Raw genomic sequence first — 17,695 nt, 5'->3', positions numbered from 1 at the left:
GAGCCTCTAGTTTATACAAATTACTTTATTCTATGGCTTGTATTGAAAATTAAAATGAGTGTGCAAGTATGCATTGTTATAGATAATTTTTATGTATCAGATCCTTTTGAAATGAAGTAAAATATGAATTTTAAATTGTTCTGTTATCATGACCATTTCAGACAAAAATGCACATAAAATCACCAACTGACTTTGAATGGTTGAAACAAGCCAGGTTTTATTTCAAAGAAGACACAGACCAGTGTATTGTATCGATCACTGATGTAGACTTTATTTACCAGAATGAATTTCTAGGATGTACAGACAGATTGGTCATTACACCACTTACTGACAGGTACATATAGCAATTATTGTCATTTAAAAAAAAACAAAAAACATTGTGACCTATAAATATCATATGACAAATAGTTATTGTGATAATGTATGTGTATGTGGTGTTTGCTATTATTTGAGATATGTTTACCAAATATAAACAGTATCATACACCACAGACTGTTCTTCTAATGACAACAAGGGCTCTAGTGACATGCAGATCTAATAAGTCTAAGTAATGTATCACTACCCCGTCAACACTGGGGTTGTCAGATTGAATTCCACATGTGGCAGGTGCGCTTGACTTCAATTTTGATTGACGAGGATTGTCAGTTTTCCAGCCAAAGGTTGCGGTTCTTAAGGACACTCAGGCTTGCTCCACCAACTAAAACTGACTGTCACAAAATAGCATAGTAATGCTGAAAGCGGCATAAAAAAGCAGTCAATCAAGCTTTAACAATAAACAATATTCTCTATTCAATGTTGACAATCTTCAGTTTTGTATTCTTGAGTTATGAGACAAATATAGTTGAAATAAGAGTACAGACATCTTATTTCTTGAGTTCCTCCTTTCAGTTTTCACTTATGTTGTTTATAATTTGGCTCTGAAATTATAGTTGAGACTTTATCTAATTTAGGTGTTATATCACTCTTGCACAAGCTTTAGGAATGTCAATGGGAGGTGCACCAGCAGGACCAGCAGGTACAGGCAAAACAGAGACAACTAAAGACATGGGTAAAGCCTTAGGCAAATATGTTGTCGTCTTCAACTGCTCTGATCAGATGGATTTCAGAGGACTTGGCAGAATTTACAAAGGTAATCCTATCTAGATCTGTGCCTTATGACTAACTGTTCTTGTATTCACACATCCCATTAGTGTTAACTATGGAAAACTTATTTTAAACACCCAACTCCAATTTTTAAAGTTGAACTCCAACTCTGGAGAGAAAATGTTCCAAAATGTTCCTTATTCACTATCATTTGTTGATAAATATCTTAATTATTGTCAAAAATATTTTGTACACAGATTTAGAGGTTGATTTTTTGGCACGATTTTTAAGTTACTAGTTTTGTATTCCACAGATAGTTTCCTTTCATATGCATATAGGTTTGACTTTTTCATGACACTTTCATGATCTGTAGGAAATTATAGATTCAATTTGATTAAGATGTAATACTTCCATTATTTCCTAAAGTTGTTTCAGATCTGTGTATATTTGGCACTTTCATTCTTTTTTGGACTAAATTAACATGTAAACCTCATATTTTGATAACTTTGTCTTTTAATCATTCCTTTGTTGAAAAGAACACAATAAACTATGCTTTGTATATTTAATATTGCAGGACTTGCTCAGTCAGGATCATGGGGATGTTTTGATGAATTTAACAGAATTGAGTTACCTGTGCTATCTGTAGCGGCTCAGCAGATTTATATTGTATTGACTGCTAAGAAGGACAGGAAGAAAGAGTTTATATTTACTGATGGTGACAATGTAGAACTCAACCCTGAATTTGGTATTTTCTTGACTATGGTAGGTGAATTCTGAACATATATAAATAAACTCATCATAGATAACAGGATTAAATTTTGTATTTCTGTTATCATAATGAATAAAGGAAGGTTTGGTTACTGCTTGAGACAGCAATTTAAAAAAAACAATACTAATTCCTTTATAGCAGACTTTACAGTATAAATTTGTTTCATTGTTGAAGGCTGTATGGTTGCCTATATTGCTTATTTCTAATTGAATTTTATCTCAAGGTCTAAATGATCTTTTGTTTAGATATGTTGTAAATGACTTAAATTTGAAATTGTTATTTAAATTTTTAATTGATCTTGTCTGTTAGATAACAGTGAAATAAACAATTCTAAGTTTCGTTATATGTCCAATGAAAAAAAAAATCTTCAATTGAAATGATCAAAAACAGTAGCAGGCTGAAAACCAAGTTCTATGATTCTTTACAGGAGTTAAAAAGAATCCAACTTATTTTGCAGCCTCTGGCATATTGAAATTTTCAAAAAGGACTTTAGTTACATTACTCAAAAAGTTCTGATCATTATGGCATTGCTTTGTTTTAGAACCCTGGTTATGCAGGTCGACAGGAATTACCAGAGAACTTGAAAATACAGTTTCGTACCGTATCCATGATGGTGCCAGACAGACAGATTATTATGAGAGTAAAACTAGCTGCTTGTGGTTTCATTGAAAATGTTATTCTTGCCCAGAAATTTTACACACTTTACAAATTGTGCGAAGAACAGCTTTCAAAGCAGGTTAGAAGTTAAAAATTAAGCAATATTTGATCCCAACTGTTTCAATTGTTTATTTGATAATTGCCAGCAGTTTTGAGGATAGTTTAATCATATTGTTTAGAGTTATGGTTGATCATACAGGAGAACAAAGTAAAAAATATTTAAAAATTTATTTTATGAGTTTACACATTACATTCTCAGCCTTAAATTCATTCAGACAATAAATATATGAATATGACTTTTCAGTTCAAATATGTTTTTATTTAGCAATTGAAAAAGTATGACTGTCACTATCCAGAACATGTAAAATGGACTAGTATTTTATATTTAATAGGTGCATTATGATTTTGGTTTGAGAAATATTTTATCAGTATTGAGAACACTTGGAGCTCAAAAAAGAGCTAGGCCTTCAGAAACAGAAAATACTATTGTAATGAGAGTATTGAGAGACATGAACCTGTCTAAACTTGTAAGTATAGTGTTTTATTTAGTTTTGTCTCAATGCTAAAGTCAAGTTGAAGTTTTTGATGGTGTTCCAAAAAGTTCCAATTTAAAGTAAAAGACTTCAGATACTGTGGATTCATTATCATAAGTTGGATAGCAATTTTCATGGATTTCGTGGGAAAAGGTTAACCACAAATTCAAATGTTCAACAAATTACAAATTTTCTATTGGCTTTCAATGCAGAAATTGGCAAAACCATGAAATCAAATATCAAATTGGTACAAACGAAAATAAATGAATCCACAGTAGTGTTTGAATATGTTGTGGAACCATGCTTCACAAATGATTCTTCAATAGTATGATTTGTTGTTAGATGAAAAAGGATCTAATTTAAAAGTTTGAAAGCATATATTTAGTATTTTCTCAGTTTTAATGGCAGAATATTATTTTAACAAAATGCAACATATACAGTCGAACCTTGATTTGCCCAACTCAGTTGTGACATCTACATTATTTTGTCTCTGATTGATAGTTAACTCATTGGCAATTATACCACATCTTCTAATATTTTCTTTTGTAACTTTATACATCAATATCTTGTTTTAAAAATGCTATCTGAAATTTTTATCAGTTACAGCTTATTTAATGTTAGATTTTTTAACAACTTATTTTTTTTTTTTTAAGAGAGTATTAAGAAGGAAAGAGACATGTTTTAATTTTCCTGTATTTTAGGTTGATGAAGATGAACCATTGTTCATGAGTTTGATAGCAGATTTGTTCCCTGGCATTGTTCTTGACAGTGCTTCCTATGCTGATCTTCAAGTTGCCATATCAAACCAAGTTGAAGCTGCTGGGCTGATAAATCATCCTCCATGGAATTTGAAACTTGTTCAGGTAAATACTGTTTAAAAGCCTTATTATGCCTTATTTATGGGCATAATGTGTTCTGGTCTGTGTGTTCGTTCGTCCATCTGTTCGTCTGTCCTGCTTCAGGTTAAAGTTTTTGGTCGAGGTAGTTTTTGATGAAGATGAAGTCCAATCAACTTGAAACTTAGTATACATGTTCCCTATATGATCTTTCTAATTTTGATGCCAAATTAGAGATTTCATACCTTTTTCATGGTCGACTGAACATAGAAAATGATATTGAGGATTGGATATCTGTGTACTTGGGACACATTCTTGTTTTGAGAATGTTATGTGAATATTTGTTGCCATTGCCAATAAAACACAAGCTCCAAAAAATTATGTATATTCGTATGGTTAAAAAATGAAGCAGTACCTTGACATCATCCATAAGTGGTCATACCTAAAGCCTTTTTAAATTATTTACATTATTGTAGTTGTATATTCCTGAAACCACAGTACTTAGTTGACCAGACAGGGGACACCCGTGTTACAAAATTTGGTTGTACCAGCTAATTAAAAAAGAGTTGTTGTTCTTTATAATGCATTTTGTGTTAACAGATTAGCAGCACAGAAGATATATTAGGAACCAATGAATTTTTCTAAATTATACAATGTATTATCTCGTATATTTCAGCTTTATGAAACACAAAGGGTACGTCACGGTATGATGACCCTTGGACCCAGTGGAGCAGGAAAGTCCTGCTGTATTTATGTACTGATGAAATCAATGGCAGATTGTGGTGCTCCACACAGGGAGATGAGAATGAACCCAAAGGCTATTACAGCACCTCAGATGTTTGGACGTTTAGATGTAGCTACAAATGACTGGACTGATGGCATTTTTTCTACTTTGTGGAGAAGAACACTTAAAGCTAAAAAAGGTTGGATTTTTATCTGAAAGAACTGAAAAGATAAAATTGCATTTGTCAAAAGGCAAGAAATTGCTTCTGTGATTTAGTTTTTAAGAAGATTAAATTTTGAAGAGGAACACAATAATCTTTTGAGACTGGTTGTGTCTCTTATCTATTATCTTTGGTTCCTCTGTTGTATTGAAAGGAAATTTAATAATTCATTATATTTCCATTTAATATTTGAAGCTTTATTGTAAATTAAAACGTTTATGGCGTGTTCAGTCTAGTAGTTATAATTATTATAACTATACTCATCTTTCATTATAGGAGAAAATGTTTGGATTGTATTAGATGGCCCTGTGGATGCAATCTGGATTGAGAACTTGAATTCTGTACTTGATGACAATAAGACTTTAACTTTGGCTAATGGAGATCGTATACCAATGGCACCTCAGTGTAAGATCGTGTTTGAAGTACATAACATTGACAATGCATCACCAGCTACTGTCTCTAGAAATGGTATGGTTTACATGAGTTCATCTGCTTTAGATTGGAGGCCTATATTACAGGTAAACTTTAAGGTTTATATTAAGACAGTTATTGTTTAAGTTCCATGGTGACATTGTGACTATAATTTATTAGATACATTGTAGTACCTCTGTGGTAGCATTGAAGTGCAATGGTTTGCTCTTTCGCTATTTTGTTTATCCTATTGCTCTAATAATTATATCAAAAAAGAATGATTGATTGATTGGTTGCTTAATGTCCAATGGCAAATATTTTATTCATGTTCAGGACTAGAACACATTATTTAAACAATAAAACCAATATATAGGTCTTGTTATAAAGCAGTCTGGGATGGAGGGCTGGAAATTTGGACTGCCACTAGAAAATAAGGATATATTGATTGAGGACTAAAAATTTTGCTTTGCAACAGCTGAATTGGTAAACAAATGTGTAGTCATGAATACTCATTTATACAAAATACAGGTTTGATTGGATTTTATTGTATGTTAAAGTGAAAAATATAAACCAGATTTCCTACCAACGTTGACAACTAACTGTTAACTCTTGACCATGTAAGAGTTAGAATAGGACTGGATTGTTCCTTTCTTATATTCAAGCAAAGTTTAAAACCAAAATTTTTATTGAGAATCATCACTGCAAGAGTATGTTACACATGATAAGATTTGATAATTATTTATGTTGAGCAGGGATGGTTGAAGACCAGAAATGCAGCTGAGGCAGATATACTTTTAGGATTATTTGACAAATTGTATGATGATGTCAATCTTTATGTCAACTTACAGTTAAATGCAAAAATGGATGTGTTACAGTGTAATCAGATTAAACAGGTTTGTGTTTCTAGATAAACATACAAAAATGGATGTGTTACAGTGTAATCAGATTAAACAGGTTTGTGTTTCTAGATAAACATACAAAAATGGATGTGTTACAGTGTAATCAGATTAAACAGGTTTGTGTTTCTAGATAAACATACAAAAATGGATGTGTTACAGTGTAATCAGATTAAACAGGTTTGTGTTTCTAGATAAACATACAAAAATGGATGTGTTACAGTGTAATCAGATTAAACAGGTTTGTGTTTCTAAATAAACATACAAAAAAGAAGAGTCATAAGATTTATTGTTTAGCCAGTGAAATTGAAAATATTGCAAAGTTCTTCTATCCTTTCAAAATATTTACTAATAGGTCTATATGGTTTATAAAAACTGACAACTGAAGGCTTCAAATTTCAGTTGATTTCCTATTCAAAATGACGAACTTATCAGACTAACAGAATGAAAAATATCCTTTATGAAATGAAAAAAAAGTGAGGTCTTTTAATTAACAAGCTCTGAAAGTTAGTAACATTCAAAGAGCCAAAAATATGTCGAGTTTGAACCAATCATGCTACTTTAGGAGCATCAACAAAAATTTCTGAATATAAAATATATTTCAGGCATGTGTTTTGTTGGAAGGTCTGATTCCAAAGAGAGACGATAAAGGAACATTACAGGCCCCTCATCTAGAAAAACTGTTCATCTTCAGTGTTATGTGGAGTCTTGGAGCATTACTAGAACTTGAAGATAGAGCCAGGATGGAAGAGTTCATGATGAATCATGAATGTGGCTTAAATTTTCCCCCTAAACAAGATGATGAAACTATATTTGAGTATATGGTAGATGAGAAAGGTACAATAACTTGTAAAACAGTAAGAATAGTTTTTAACCGGATTTTTGCGACAAAAATGTCGGTTATTGATTTGGGGATGTACGGCGGGCGGGCGGGTGGGCGGGCGGCAATCAAATGTTGTCCGTGCATTAACTCATGAACCGTTCAACCAAAGCTTTTAAAATTTTAATATGTTATTACTGACAACTATACGAAGGTCAAGTTCAATAATGGCGATTTTGACTTTTACCGTTCAGGAGTTATGGTTCTTGAAAGATTGAAAAATGGAGTTGTCCGTGCATTTACGCATGAACTGTTCTACCAAAGCTTCCCAAATTTTAATATGTTGTTACTAATGAAAGAATGGAGGTCAAGTTCAATAATGACGAATTTGACTTTTACCGTTCAGGAGTTATGGTTCTTGAAAGATTGAAAAATGGAGTTTCCAGTCGTGTCCGTGCATTTATGCATGAACTGTTCTACCAAAGCTTCCGAAATTTTAATATGCTGTTACTGATGACAAAATGGAGGTCAAGTTCAATAATGACGATTTTGACTTTTACCGTTCAGGAATTATGGTTCTTGAAAGATTGAAAAATGGTTTTTCCCGTCGTGTCCGTGCATTTTCTCATGAACCATTCAACCAAAGCTTTTGAAATTTTAATATGTTGTTACTGATGACAAAATAGAGGTCAAGTTCAATAATGACGATTTTGACTTATACCGTTCAGGAGTTATGGTTCTTGAAAGATTGTAAAATGGCGTTTCCATTCAGGTTGTTGCATTTACTCATGAACCATTCAATCTAAGCTTTTCAAATTTTAATATGTTGATACTGATGACAAAATGGAGGTCAAATTTGATATTGACGATTTTCACTTTCACCATTCATCAGTAATGGTTCTTGTGATATTGCCAGGACACAAATAAATGTTAATAAATCCGGTTTGCTGTCGTTGTGACAGCCTCTTGTTATGGTATTGTATAGTTTTAATTTTTTTTTAATAAGTTTTTATGACTTAACAATACCACCTGACTTTAAGTTTTGATTAATTTCATTACAAACGAAATGATACCTCTTTATAGTTAGATTTCTTTGAGTTTGTAATAATTTAAGATGAAAAATATTTATCTTCTCTAATTCTATTTAGAATGTTAGAAACTTTACAATATTTTTTTTGTGTATATTTGTAGGTGAATGGTGTCATTGGTCAAACAAAGTAGAGGAGTACATCTACCCTGATGACAGTGTACCTGAATTTTCATCTATTCTGGTACCCAATGTGGACAACATCAGGACTAATTTCCTAATTGAAACAGTTTCAAAACAAAATAAGGTATCGTAAATTAAGTAGATAAATCTTTTGTTAAAATTATGTGATGAAACAATTATGTTTGAAGTATGCCTCGGTTGGTCCAGGATAGAATGGTGTAAATAATTTGGATACAAAACTTTTGTGTATAAAGCTTTATTTTGTAAAAACAGGAAAACAATATCAATCATGTTGAAGAATTAAATGGAAAAAGTTGATATTGAATTTACAGTTATAAGCCCCAAAAATATGTGTATGCAAATGATAGGCTGGGAAAGAGTATATACCTACTTTGTTCAGTTGACTCCTTCAGTTCTGTTGAACCCATATGCCTGTAACTTAGATTGCACAAATATTGAAATTGTGCACCTGATATTATGACATTGTTTCCCCCCCCCCCCCCTCCCCATTTTAAACCTTATATTTTTATGTATTTGAATGTTCATTATAGAGCATATTCCATTTTTTACAAACATTCTGTGCACCCAGAAAATTTATCAGTCCTTAACCCTTTCGCCAATGAGTCCGGGTTTACCAGGATTCACGCTTCAGATAGCTGACGATGAGACCCGGGATCAGAATACCTCCTTTATATTTCCCACTCAAAACAGTGCAAACATGAGTTATCTTTCTTTGTTGAATACCCGGATGAAAGTTTAAACATGGCCCTTCTGTTTGTTGAAAACCGTGTCAAAATCAGAGGAAATTTACGGAATTGACTAGAATTTGAAATGAGGGAACATTTTTCTTGAAAGAATATGGAAGAATTGAAGCCAAACTATTATACTTTTTTGACATAAAATGTCGTTTTATGTACAAAACACTTCGAATGGACAACATTCAGTGTAAGGAATTGATACAGCCTCATTAAATTCTTATGCCCCATCTACTATAGCGGAGGGCCATGATGTATTCTGGTCTGTGCCTCCGTTTGTGCATTCGTTTGTTCGTCCGTGCGTCCATTTGCTTCAGGTTAAAGTCTTTGGTCAAGGTAGTTTTTGAAAAAGTTGAAGTCCAATCAACTTGAAACTTAGTACACATGTTCCCCATGATATGATCTTTTTAATTTTAATGCCAAATTATAGTTTTGACCCCAATTTCATGGTCCACTGAACATAGAAAATGATAGTGTGATTGGTGCATCCATGTACTATGGACACATTCTTGTTTTAAAAAATTTCGTTTTGGGTAAAAAAAAATACGATTTTGGGTCAAAGAGCAGAATTTTAAGAATTTCACCTAGATAATGCGTAAAATTTGAAAATTTGAATATTTTATGGAGAAAAAATTATCAAAACATGAACAAAACTGTGAACATGGTGTTAGTGAATGAAATAAAGACACAAATAACTACAGACAAGTTTTTACTGACATTTATTATGATCTCCCACTTGAGTAATAGTAGCCAGGGAAGCCATCGTCTCAGAGTAGCTTCTGTCTGGGCAGCAATCGGTGAAAGGGTTAATCTATTTTTATATGCTATTTTTATGTCTCTATTTCAGGCAGTCCTGCTAATTGGAGAACAAGGTACAGCCAAAACAGTTATGATAAAGGGATATATGGCTAAATATGATCCAGATAGCCACTTGAGTAAAAGTTTTAACTTTTCATCGGCATCTATTCCTATGATGTTTCAGGTACATATATAAATTATTAATCTCTGCACAGTAAAGTTGAACTTGGTATGAATGCAAATAAGAATACTTTCTACCAGAGACAAAATGATGCTAGCAACTATCATAACTATAGGTCATGGTACTAACTTCAGTAATGAGCTATACCCATTCATTAATATGCATTTGATGTACTGCAAAGAAAGCTATAAAAGGCCTAACATAGCAAAATGTCAAATATTTAAATGAGAAGACTGACTGCTTGTTTAGAAGAAGAAGAAAAACATATGTGAAACACAGTAACAAAGTACAACTACTGAATTGCAGGCTTCTCACTTTGAGTTTTGGCTGAATTTTTCATATATGATACATAATTAATCCGTCAAACTCCTAAAGTTTTCAAGTTAAAATATATCACTTCTCAAAAATGTTTGCATGCATATACATATCACACAGGGCAAAAAGCAAAGTTCTATTCACTCATTGAAATAAGTGAACCAAGGCTTTGCATACTTTTCAGGGCCGTAACTAGGGTTCGAATTCAGGTGAGGCAGGGGTTTGGGGGCCGCCGAATGAGGCCCCTAAAAGAGGGGGTTTGGGCGCAGCCCCGCCAATTTTTTAATCTCATTTAAAAAATGGCTAAAATAATGGAAAACAACACATTTAATAAGTTATTGCGTCCGACGCGCTTTTCTGGATTTACCTTCATCAGGACCCTTTTTCATTCGATTTCCTACTTTAAGAAACATCAGTATTGCTGGATCCTGGAAGCAATTTTTATGCAAACAATTATTATTCGTATTTAAAAATCTTTTTGTTAGAAATCAAACTGGTAAGTTAAAAAAACATATAAAGCAAGATCATAGAACGCAAGATATATATTTTTTTATCGAGGACCTTGAATTTTAATATTTTTAAAAGCTGAACAAACATGTATATAACTACAACCAGGGACTTTCTATGCTAATATATGATATACTTAGTAAAGAAAGTCCCTGCTACAACGAATGGGAGTTTTTAACTACTAAGGCATTGACCATAATGTTCTCGTACGATCGGGAAACGTTAAAAAAATAATCCAACTGCTGATTCAGCTGGTAACGAATTTCCGATATTATTAAAGATTCACAATACAAAGGGAACTTCCTATGCTTAATTGAGTCCCTAAATAAATGTGAACAGTTATGTTTTATTCAAAATTATCGAAAAGCAAAGTTTAATATGTGTTCTCGTACAAATCCTGACTAACAGACTAAACGAAACCCTATTGGTTATTTCAATTTTCCCCAAATTAAGTTAAAAGGTGTGTGTGGGAGGGGGGAGGGGGTGTCAGTGAAAAAAACTCTGTGAATTAAGTTTGTTTATCCTACATTGAACTTTTGATGTCGTCCCTTATGCTATGAATTCAAATTCTTTGTGGACATATTCTCAATGAAACATTTTATTACTTAAAAAATAAATTTGGTGTAGAAAATTCAGGGAGTTGCCTCCCCTGCCTCATAGGTAGTTACGGCCCTGCTTTTGTGAAGTTTTTTGAGAGGTTTATTCACAATAGTTATATAATGCATGTAACAGATTTAACTCTCATCAGATTTATATTATCTGCTCTTAGCTGTTTGTCTAAAATAAGGATTGCTAAATTTTTATCTTTATGCAAGGTGATGAGTTGATTTTGAATGGAACAATTCAAAACATTTTATAATGTTTTGTGTACCTTGTGATTTACAGAATTCAGAATGAATGAATGGAAATGTAAGGATGTAGTTTATAGATTTTTTGTAACCTTTTATTTTAATTCTATTTTGTTCATTTTTAAAACTATTTTACAGAGAACAATTGAAAGTTATGTAGATAAAAGAATGGGAAGCACATATGGACCTCCAGGAGGGAGAAGGATGACTGTCTTTGTGGATGATATCAATATGCCAGTTATCAATGAATGGGGAGATCAGGTTGGTCATTTAAACTGGTCTTTTATTTTATAACCAAATAGGTCAGTTTTAGAATAGAATGAATCATGTTTTGATAGAAAAAGATCTGAGAACCAATGGACAATTTTCCTTAGTCAAAGTTCTGGATGGATTATTTCTTGGGAAGTATTTTTACAGCAAAATAATTGGTTTCAAAGCTTCACTTTTCAGAAAATGAACCTAGTGATTTTTTTTTCAAATACTTAAATCATCAAGTAAACATATCAAAAGTACACATACTTTAAAAGATTTTTTTTTAGCCCATACCCTCTTTCAATTTAAGCTTTTCACAGGTGAATAATGACATTCAAACAAGATTAAACGAAGTTATCAAAATGAATTATTTATTTAACAGGTAACAAATGAAATCACAAGACAGATGATGGAAATGCATGGAATGTACAGTCTAGATAAACCAGGAGAATTTATCTCTATTGTTGATGTCCAGTTTTTAGCAGCCATGATACAGCCTGGTGGAGGACGTAATGATATACCACAGAGACTCAAAAGACAGTTTTCTATATTCAATTGTACTCTTCCATCAAACAATTCTATTGATAAAATCTTCAGTGAGTATTAGCATACCAGTACTTAGGGTTGAAGCTATGTCTGGCAGCAACCAATACAAAACTTAAAAATGTGTATTGTTTGATGAAAATATATAATATTGTCTATATATGCTACAGAATTAAGAAAATGTTTTAAATTTATAGATAAAGAATAGAGAAAAATGGATAAAAAGATATGAAAGATAGAATAATGGGTGCTTAAAAGTACATATATCAGAGAAAATTTATATAAAAATAGAACAAGACAGAAAATGAGCGAAGTTGGGAATTTAAATGTGACAAAGTTGCTTACTTAGCCAGATATGTTGACCAACTTGCTAGCTGTATAAAAAAAAAAACAGACAAAAAAATTGAAGTTTCAAACTATATGGCCCCTGCATAAATTTGTACTTTACTAGGTATAATAGGATGTGGCTACTTCTGTTCCACCAGATTTGAGCCAGTTGTTTGTGATCTAGTACAGCTATTGGTACCAGCAACCAGAACTCTCTGGCAGATGACAAAGGTATGTTAGGTTAAGTTTTAAACATCGTTACCAAACATTGATTAAGAGATACCTTTATTATCCTGAAAATTTGACAAAAATGCAAGAATAAATTTAGGAAGATCAGGAGAAGTACCAATGTCCACCAAGCTATAGTTAAATGATGCATATATGATTCTTATTTTAGTCAGTCTCCTACTGGAAGTTATACTTAATTCTGATCAATTTTTAAAAGCCATACAAAATAGTTCTGAAAGCATATTATGGTAATGGGTTGACTATGTGCCACTGAACACAATAATTCATATGTTTGTTAAGGTTTGGCAAGTGGTTAAAATTGACAAGAGCATAGATCAAGGCTGAAGATATACTCTTTAGAGCTTTTAGTTAGGTTTGTTAACTGATCATACAGAAGAACATTTAAGATTATTAGAGGCTGCAATATGATAAATAAGATTGTCCTTTTGTGTAGGTCAAAATGTTGCCAACACCAGCAAAGTTTCACTACATCTTTAACTTGAGAGATTTATCTCGTATATGGGAAGGCATGCTGAATATTCAAGGCACTGAATGTAAAGATGAAGCTACCATGATGGGTCTATGGAAACATGAATGTACCAGAGCTATTGCTGATAGGTCAGTATAATGTAAACAGGACCAGTTTATTTGCAGGTTCAGTAATATCAAAATACACAAGCTCATTCAATGTCTTACTACTAGACTTTTATGCTTCATTCAAAGAAGCAATGCGATTTTGCCAAGACCTTATACTCTTTGTTTTGTTTCTCTGAAATTTTCCAAAAACATACTCTTTTATATTTCCTTCTGCCAACCAAAAAAACTGCTTTTACTATCAAATATACAAAAAAGCAAACCCTGGCCATCATTGCTGATCTGTTTTTAAAACTTGCTTTATAGCTATTTAGGAAGTACGTTAGTTCTATTATGGAAAAAATTCTGTTTTTTAAAGCGGAAATGTAAAACAAGAAATAAAGATATTTTGCAACTTTCTTTAATAGTTTACAGTTAAAATAATAAAGCATGCAAACCAAGAATTTAAATGCCTTGCTTGCAAACTTTTGGTTGTTTGCTCAGGCATTGTAATTAAGATTGACACCTAAATTCAATGGAGAGGCAGAGTAACAGTTTGTTTACTACATAAAAAAGAGTTGATTGGACAATGGATATTATATTGGAAACAATTTTGATATTCATTGACCAATCAAACATTTGTGTATAGTAAACCGACTGTTACCTAAATTCAATGGGTAGGAGGAGTGTAACAGTCGGTTTACTATACACAAAGGTTTGATCTTAATCTTAATAACAATATCTGAGAAAACAACCAAACAAAGTTGGCAAGCAAGGCATTTAAACTCTTTGTTTGCATGCTTTATTATTTTAACTGTAATGCATACATGTGACAGAGTTGTCAAGCCACAACTGGAGATTTGGAAATTTTCAGCTGGAGTTTGGGCCTCATAACTGGAGATTTTTTATCGACCTTTTTATCGACATACGCCAGATTTTTTTATCGATATATGCAAGATTTTTTCGTGTGTGTTTAAACTGCATAATCTTCCTTTTTTGTTAAAACACAACAATGATTCCATACCTTCAAGCACCTACATAGCCATTTTTATTTAGTAAAATAGAAGATAGATAGGAGGGGTTCAAATATTTATTCATCATAATTTTATATAGTTCAAGATACAGTGATCAGCCATCATACATAGTTGGCAAAAAGTACATCTGCTTTAGCCACATTGTCAACTTTTGTACCACTACTGAACATGTTTGTAACAGAAGGTGTTGAATTGATAAAGTTGTGGGCTTTCTGATGGGTAGCTGTCTCCATATTTTTGGTCAAGTAATTAGGGCCACCATAGTCAGCTTTGCATGAAGTGTAGTAAGCATGGCCTTGACTCTTGTCACTGGACTTGCACCATTTTTTAATTTGGCTATAGTGATATTGTGTCTTCTTTAATTTGATGCTGGGGTACATTTACAAGTATTTGGTGATAACATACAGTTTGCATTCTGTCAAATTACAAGACAAACACACTTATTTAGGTATTCCATTGGACCAGATAGAAGACCTATCATATTTGAGTTGATTTTATTGTCTTTGAGGTTCATTTTAAACTAAGTCTGTTGTTCCATGTTTTCAACAGCATCAAAATTTATTAAAGTCGATGTTTATACAACTGTTCCATTGTCAGTATCACTTTTAATCATCCAGACATGTTTATTTAACTAGCTAGTTGATTACTAGGTAAATGCCAATCATCTTTTATTGTTGTATATACAGTCTAATCCTTAACACCTTCATTGATTACTCGAGGCAATTTTCCTATTTACCTTTTTGACACAAATTCCATTAAAGGAAACTTCCGATTTTCTCGGAGTTTTCCCATATCAATTTAGAGTTTCTCGGACTTTTTCCCTGTTTGTATCTATTTTGTAAACAGAAATGTCTACTGAAAATTTTTCGAGATTGACATTTTCAAAAAGCGGAAGATTTCAAATTTTAACGGGAGGGACGGAAGAGGGTCTGAAAAGCGGGAGATTTTAACTCCCGCCGGAAGAATCACATGTATGGTAATGACTCAAATTTATTCTCCTTTATAAATTAATAAAAGCCATTTTAAGTTCTGGTATGAAATTAGTCAGTGTGTGGATGCCCAATGACTAATAATATAGTTAAGGATATGTAAAAATTTCAAAATCAGGATTCTTGGAATTTTCTTGTCCTTTCTAATATTTATGTCTTGCATCTCCCATTTCCACTGCCAATTTGCTTGATTTGCTGGATACCTTCAACCAAATTTTTTTAAATATTTTGAAAAAGTTGTAAAATTTTAAGTTTAAGACATAACTATTAGAAGAGAAAGGACATTACGCCACATATTGAATATTTTTTGTTGTTACGCCCCACCTACAATAGTAAAGGGGTATTATATTTTTGGTCTGTGGGTACATCCTTCGTCCATTCTGTCCCTCTTCAGGTTAAAGTTATTGGTCAAGGTAGTTTTTGATGAAAATGAAGTCCAGTCAACTTAAAACTTAGTACACATGTTCCATTTGATATGATCTTTCCAATTTTATGTCAATTTGATTAAAATGGAGTTTTTACACCAATTTCAAGGTCCAAATGGTAGTGTGAGTGGGCATCCATGTACTATGGACACATTCTTGTTTTCTTTTTTTTCTTCATTATTATTTTATTATTACATATTGGTTCAGTTTGCTGAAACATATAATACATTTTCATGAACAATTATTCTTTTTTTATTTTATTCATATTAGATTTACTAATTTTGAAGACAAGAATTGGTTTGAAAATGCACAGAAGGGTGTAATAAAGAACAATATTAGTGAGGAATTAGCAAGTATATGTCCTGAAGAACCATACTTTGTAGATTTCCTTCAGGATGCTCCTGAACCTACAGGAGAAGAGTCAGAGGATGCAGCATTGGAGGCACCAAAAATATATGAACTGGTTAGTATGAAATGTTCAATAGATAAAAAAAAAAATTAAGTTAAGAAATTTGTTGTTTGAGGGTATTCCCAGTCTGAATTTGTTACTGAAAAATTGTTGATAGTGATGATGGATGGCTGTTAAACAGCAAAAGGAAAATAAAATGCATATTTGGGACAAGAACTTTTTAAAGTTATAAGAATATTTTCCCTGCTGTGTACTAGACCAACACTCTTAGTAGGAGTTTTAATTTAACAAGCTAGTTCTCAATATAGTAATCATCAGGAAGACATCTAAGACTTTGAGCCAACCAGTCTGTGCTCTTTCTCCTAAATGCTGTGTGCACAGCAGAGATACAGCAAATACCAGTTTAAAGGTCTTTTGTTTTGCCTGTATGGGTTCAAAAGCACAACTTTCCACAATCAAGGTGAACATGAGATCATTTGGGTGGTACAACAACTTGTTGACAAAGTGATGCAAACAACTTGTAAGAAATAAACCTTCGAACCACCTTAACAACCTTCTAGTTTTGGTGAAATTTATGTAGAATATTTATAGGGAAAATAAGGCTAAATTGTAACAGAAAACAGATTGGACAAAGGATTACATATTAACCTTCTTCATTATGATTTTCCTATTAGGTTCTTAAATTTCCTTGATTTTGTTCTGATTTGAAATCAAGCTTTTTAATTTCTGGCATTTTACAGAGTAAACAAACGTTACCTGTTACCTGTTTAATGTATGTAAGTACCCAATAAAAATGTAATGAGAAGAGAAACTAGTATTTTTTTAGGTATTGCTTTATCACATCAATATGTTTCAGTCATAGAAATGATGCTTTGATATGAATTATTTAGGTGCCTAGTTATGAGTTCCTGAATGAAAAACTACTAACATATATGCAGCAGTATAATGAATTGGTTAGAGGAGGACATATGGACTTGGTATTTTTCAAGGATGCCATGGTTCATTTAATAAAGGTACAAATTATTATAGAAAAGTTATTCAAGGCAACATAATTATTGACTTGGTATATTTCAAGGACCCCTTACAAAGGTACAAATCATTCCCAAAACTATTTCAAAAATAATCATCCAGTGGCTGAACAACACACTCGAAATTGTTACTTAATTTATGACAGCTAAAATGTCTATGAAAACTGATTTTTACAAGAAAATGTATTGTAGATATCAAGAGTGATAAGAACCAAGAGAGGAAATGCTTTGCTGGTTGGTGTAGGAGGATCAGGGAAACAGTCTCTAACTAGACTGGCATCATTTATTGCTGGATACAAAATATTTCAAATCACATTGTCAAGG

General features: G+C 32.4%; 1 protein-coding gene across 1 annotated transcript in view; it reads left to right on the top strand.

The window, feature by feature from the left end:
- The window catches only part of LOC139524300 (dynein axonemal heavy chain 8-like), a 107,317-nt gene that overhangs the window by 38,492 nt on the left and 51,130 nt on the right, over positions 1-17,695 (top strand). The window contains exons 40-58 of the mRNA XM_071319043.1: positions 162-334; positions 951-1,129; positions 1,658-1,845; positions 2,394-2,588; positions 2,902-3,036; positions 3,744-3,905; positions 4,555-4,801; positions 5,099-5,340; positions 5,986-6,126; positions 6,735-6,966; positions 8,141-8,283; positions 9,762-9,896; positions 11,702-11,824; positions 12,198-12,411; positions 12,810-12,916; positions 13,368-13,531; positions 16,205-16,397; positions 17,234-17,356; positions 17,564-17,694. Of these exons, the coding sequence (XP_071175144.1) occupies positions 162-334; positions 951-1,129; positions 1,658-1,845; positions 2,394-2,588; positions 2,902-3,036; positions 3,744-3,905; positions 4,555-4,801; positions 5,099-5,340; positions 5,986-6,126; positions 6,735-6,966; positions 8,141-8,283; positions 9,762-9,896; positions 11,702-11,824; positions 12,198-12,411; positions 12,810-12,916; positions 13,368-13,531; positions 16,205-16,397; positions 17,234-17,356; positions 17,564-17,694 (3,227 nt within the window). The remainder of the gene's footprint in view (positions 1-161; positions 335-950; positions 1,130-1,657; positions 1,846-2,393; positions 2,589-2,901; positions 3,037-3,743; positions 3,906-4,554; positions 4,802-5,098; positions 5,341-5,985; positions 6,127-6,734; positions 6,967-8,140; positions 8,284-9,761; positions 9,897-11,701; positions 11,825-12,197; positions 12,412-12,809; positions 12,917-13,367; positions 13,532-16,204; positions 16,398-17,233; positions 17,357-17,563; position 17,695) is intronic.

Source organism: Mytilus edulis, chromosome 5 (genome assembly GCF_963676685.1).
Source record: "Mytilus edulis chromosome 5, xbMytEdul2.2, whole genome shotgun sequence".
Lineage (NCBI taxonomy): Eukaryota > Metazoa > Mollusca > Bivalvia > Mytilida > Mytilidae > Mytilus > Mytilus edulis.
Note: the sequence above shows the minus strand (reverse complement) of the source record. Positions and strands in the feature narration are given on the sequence as shown.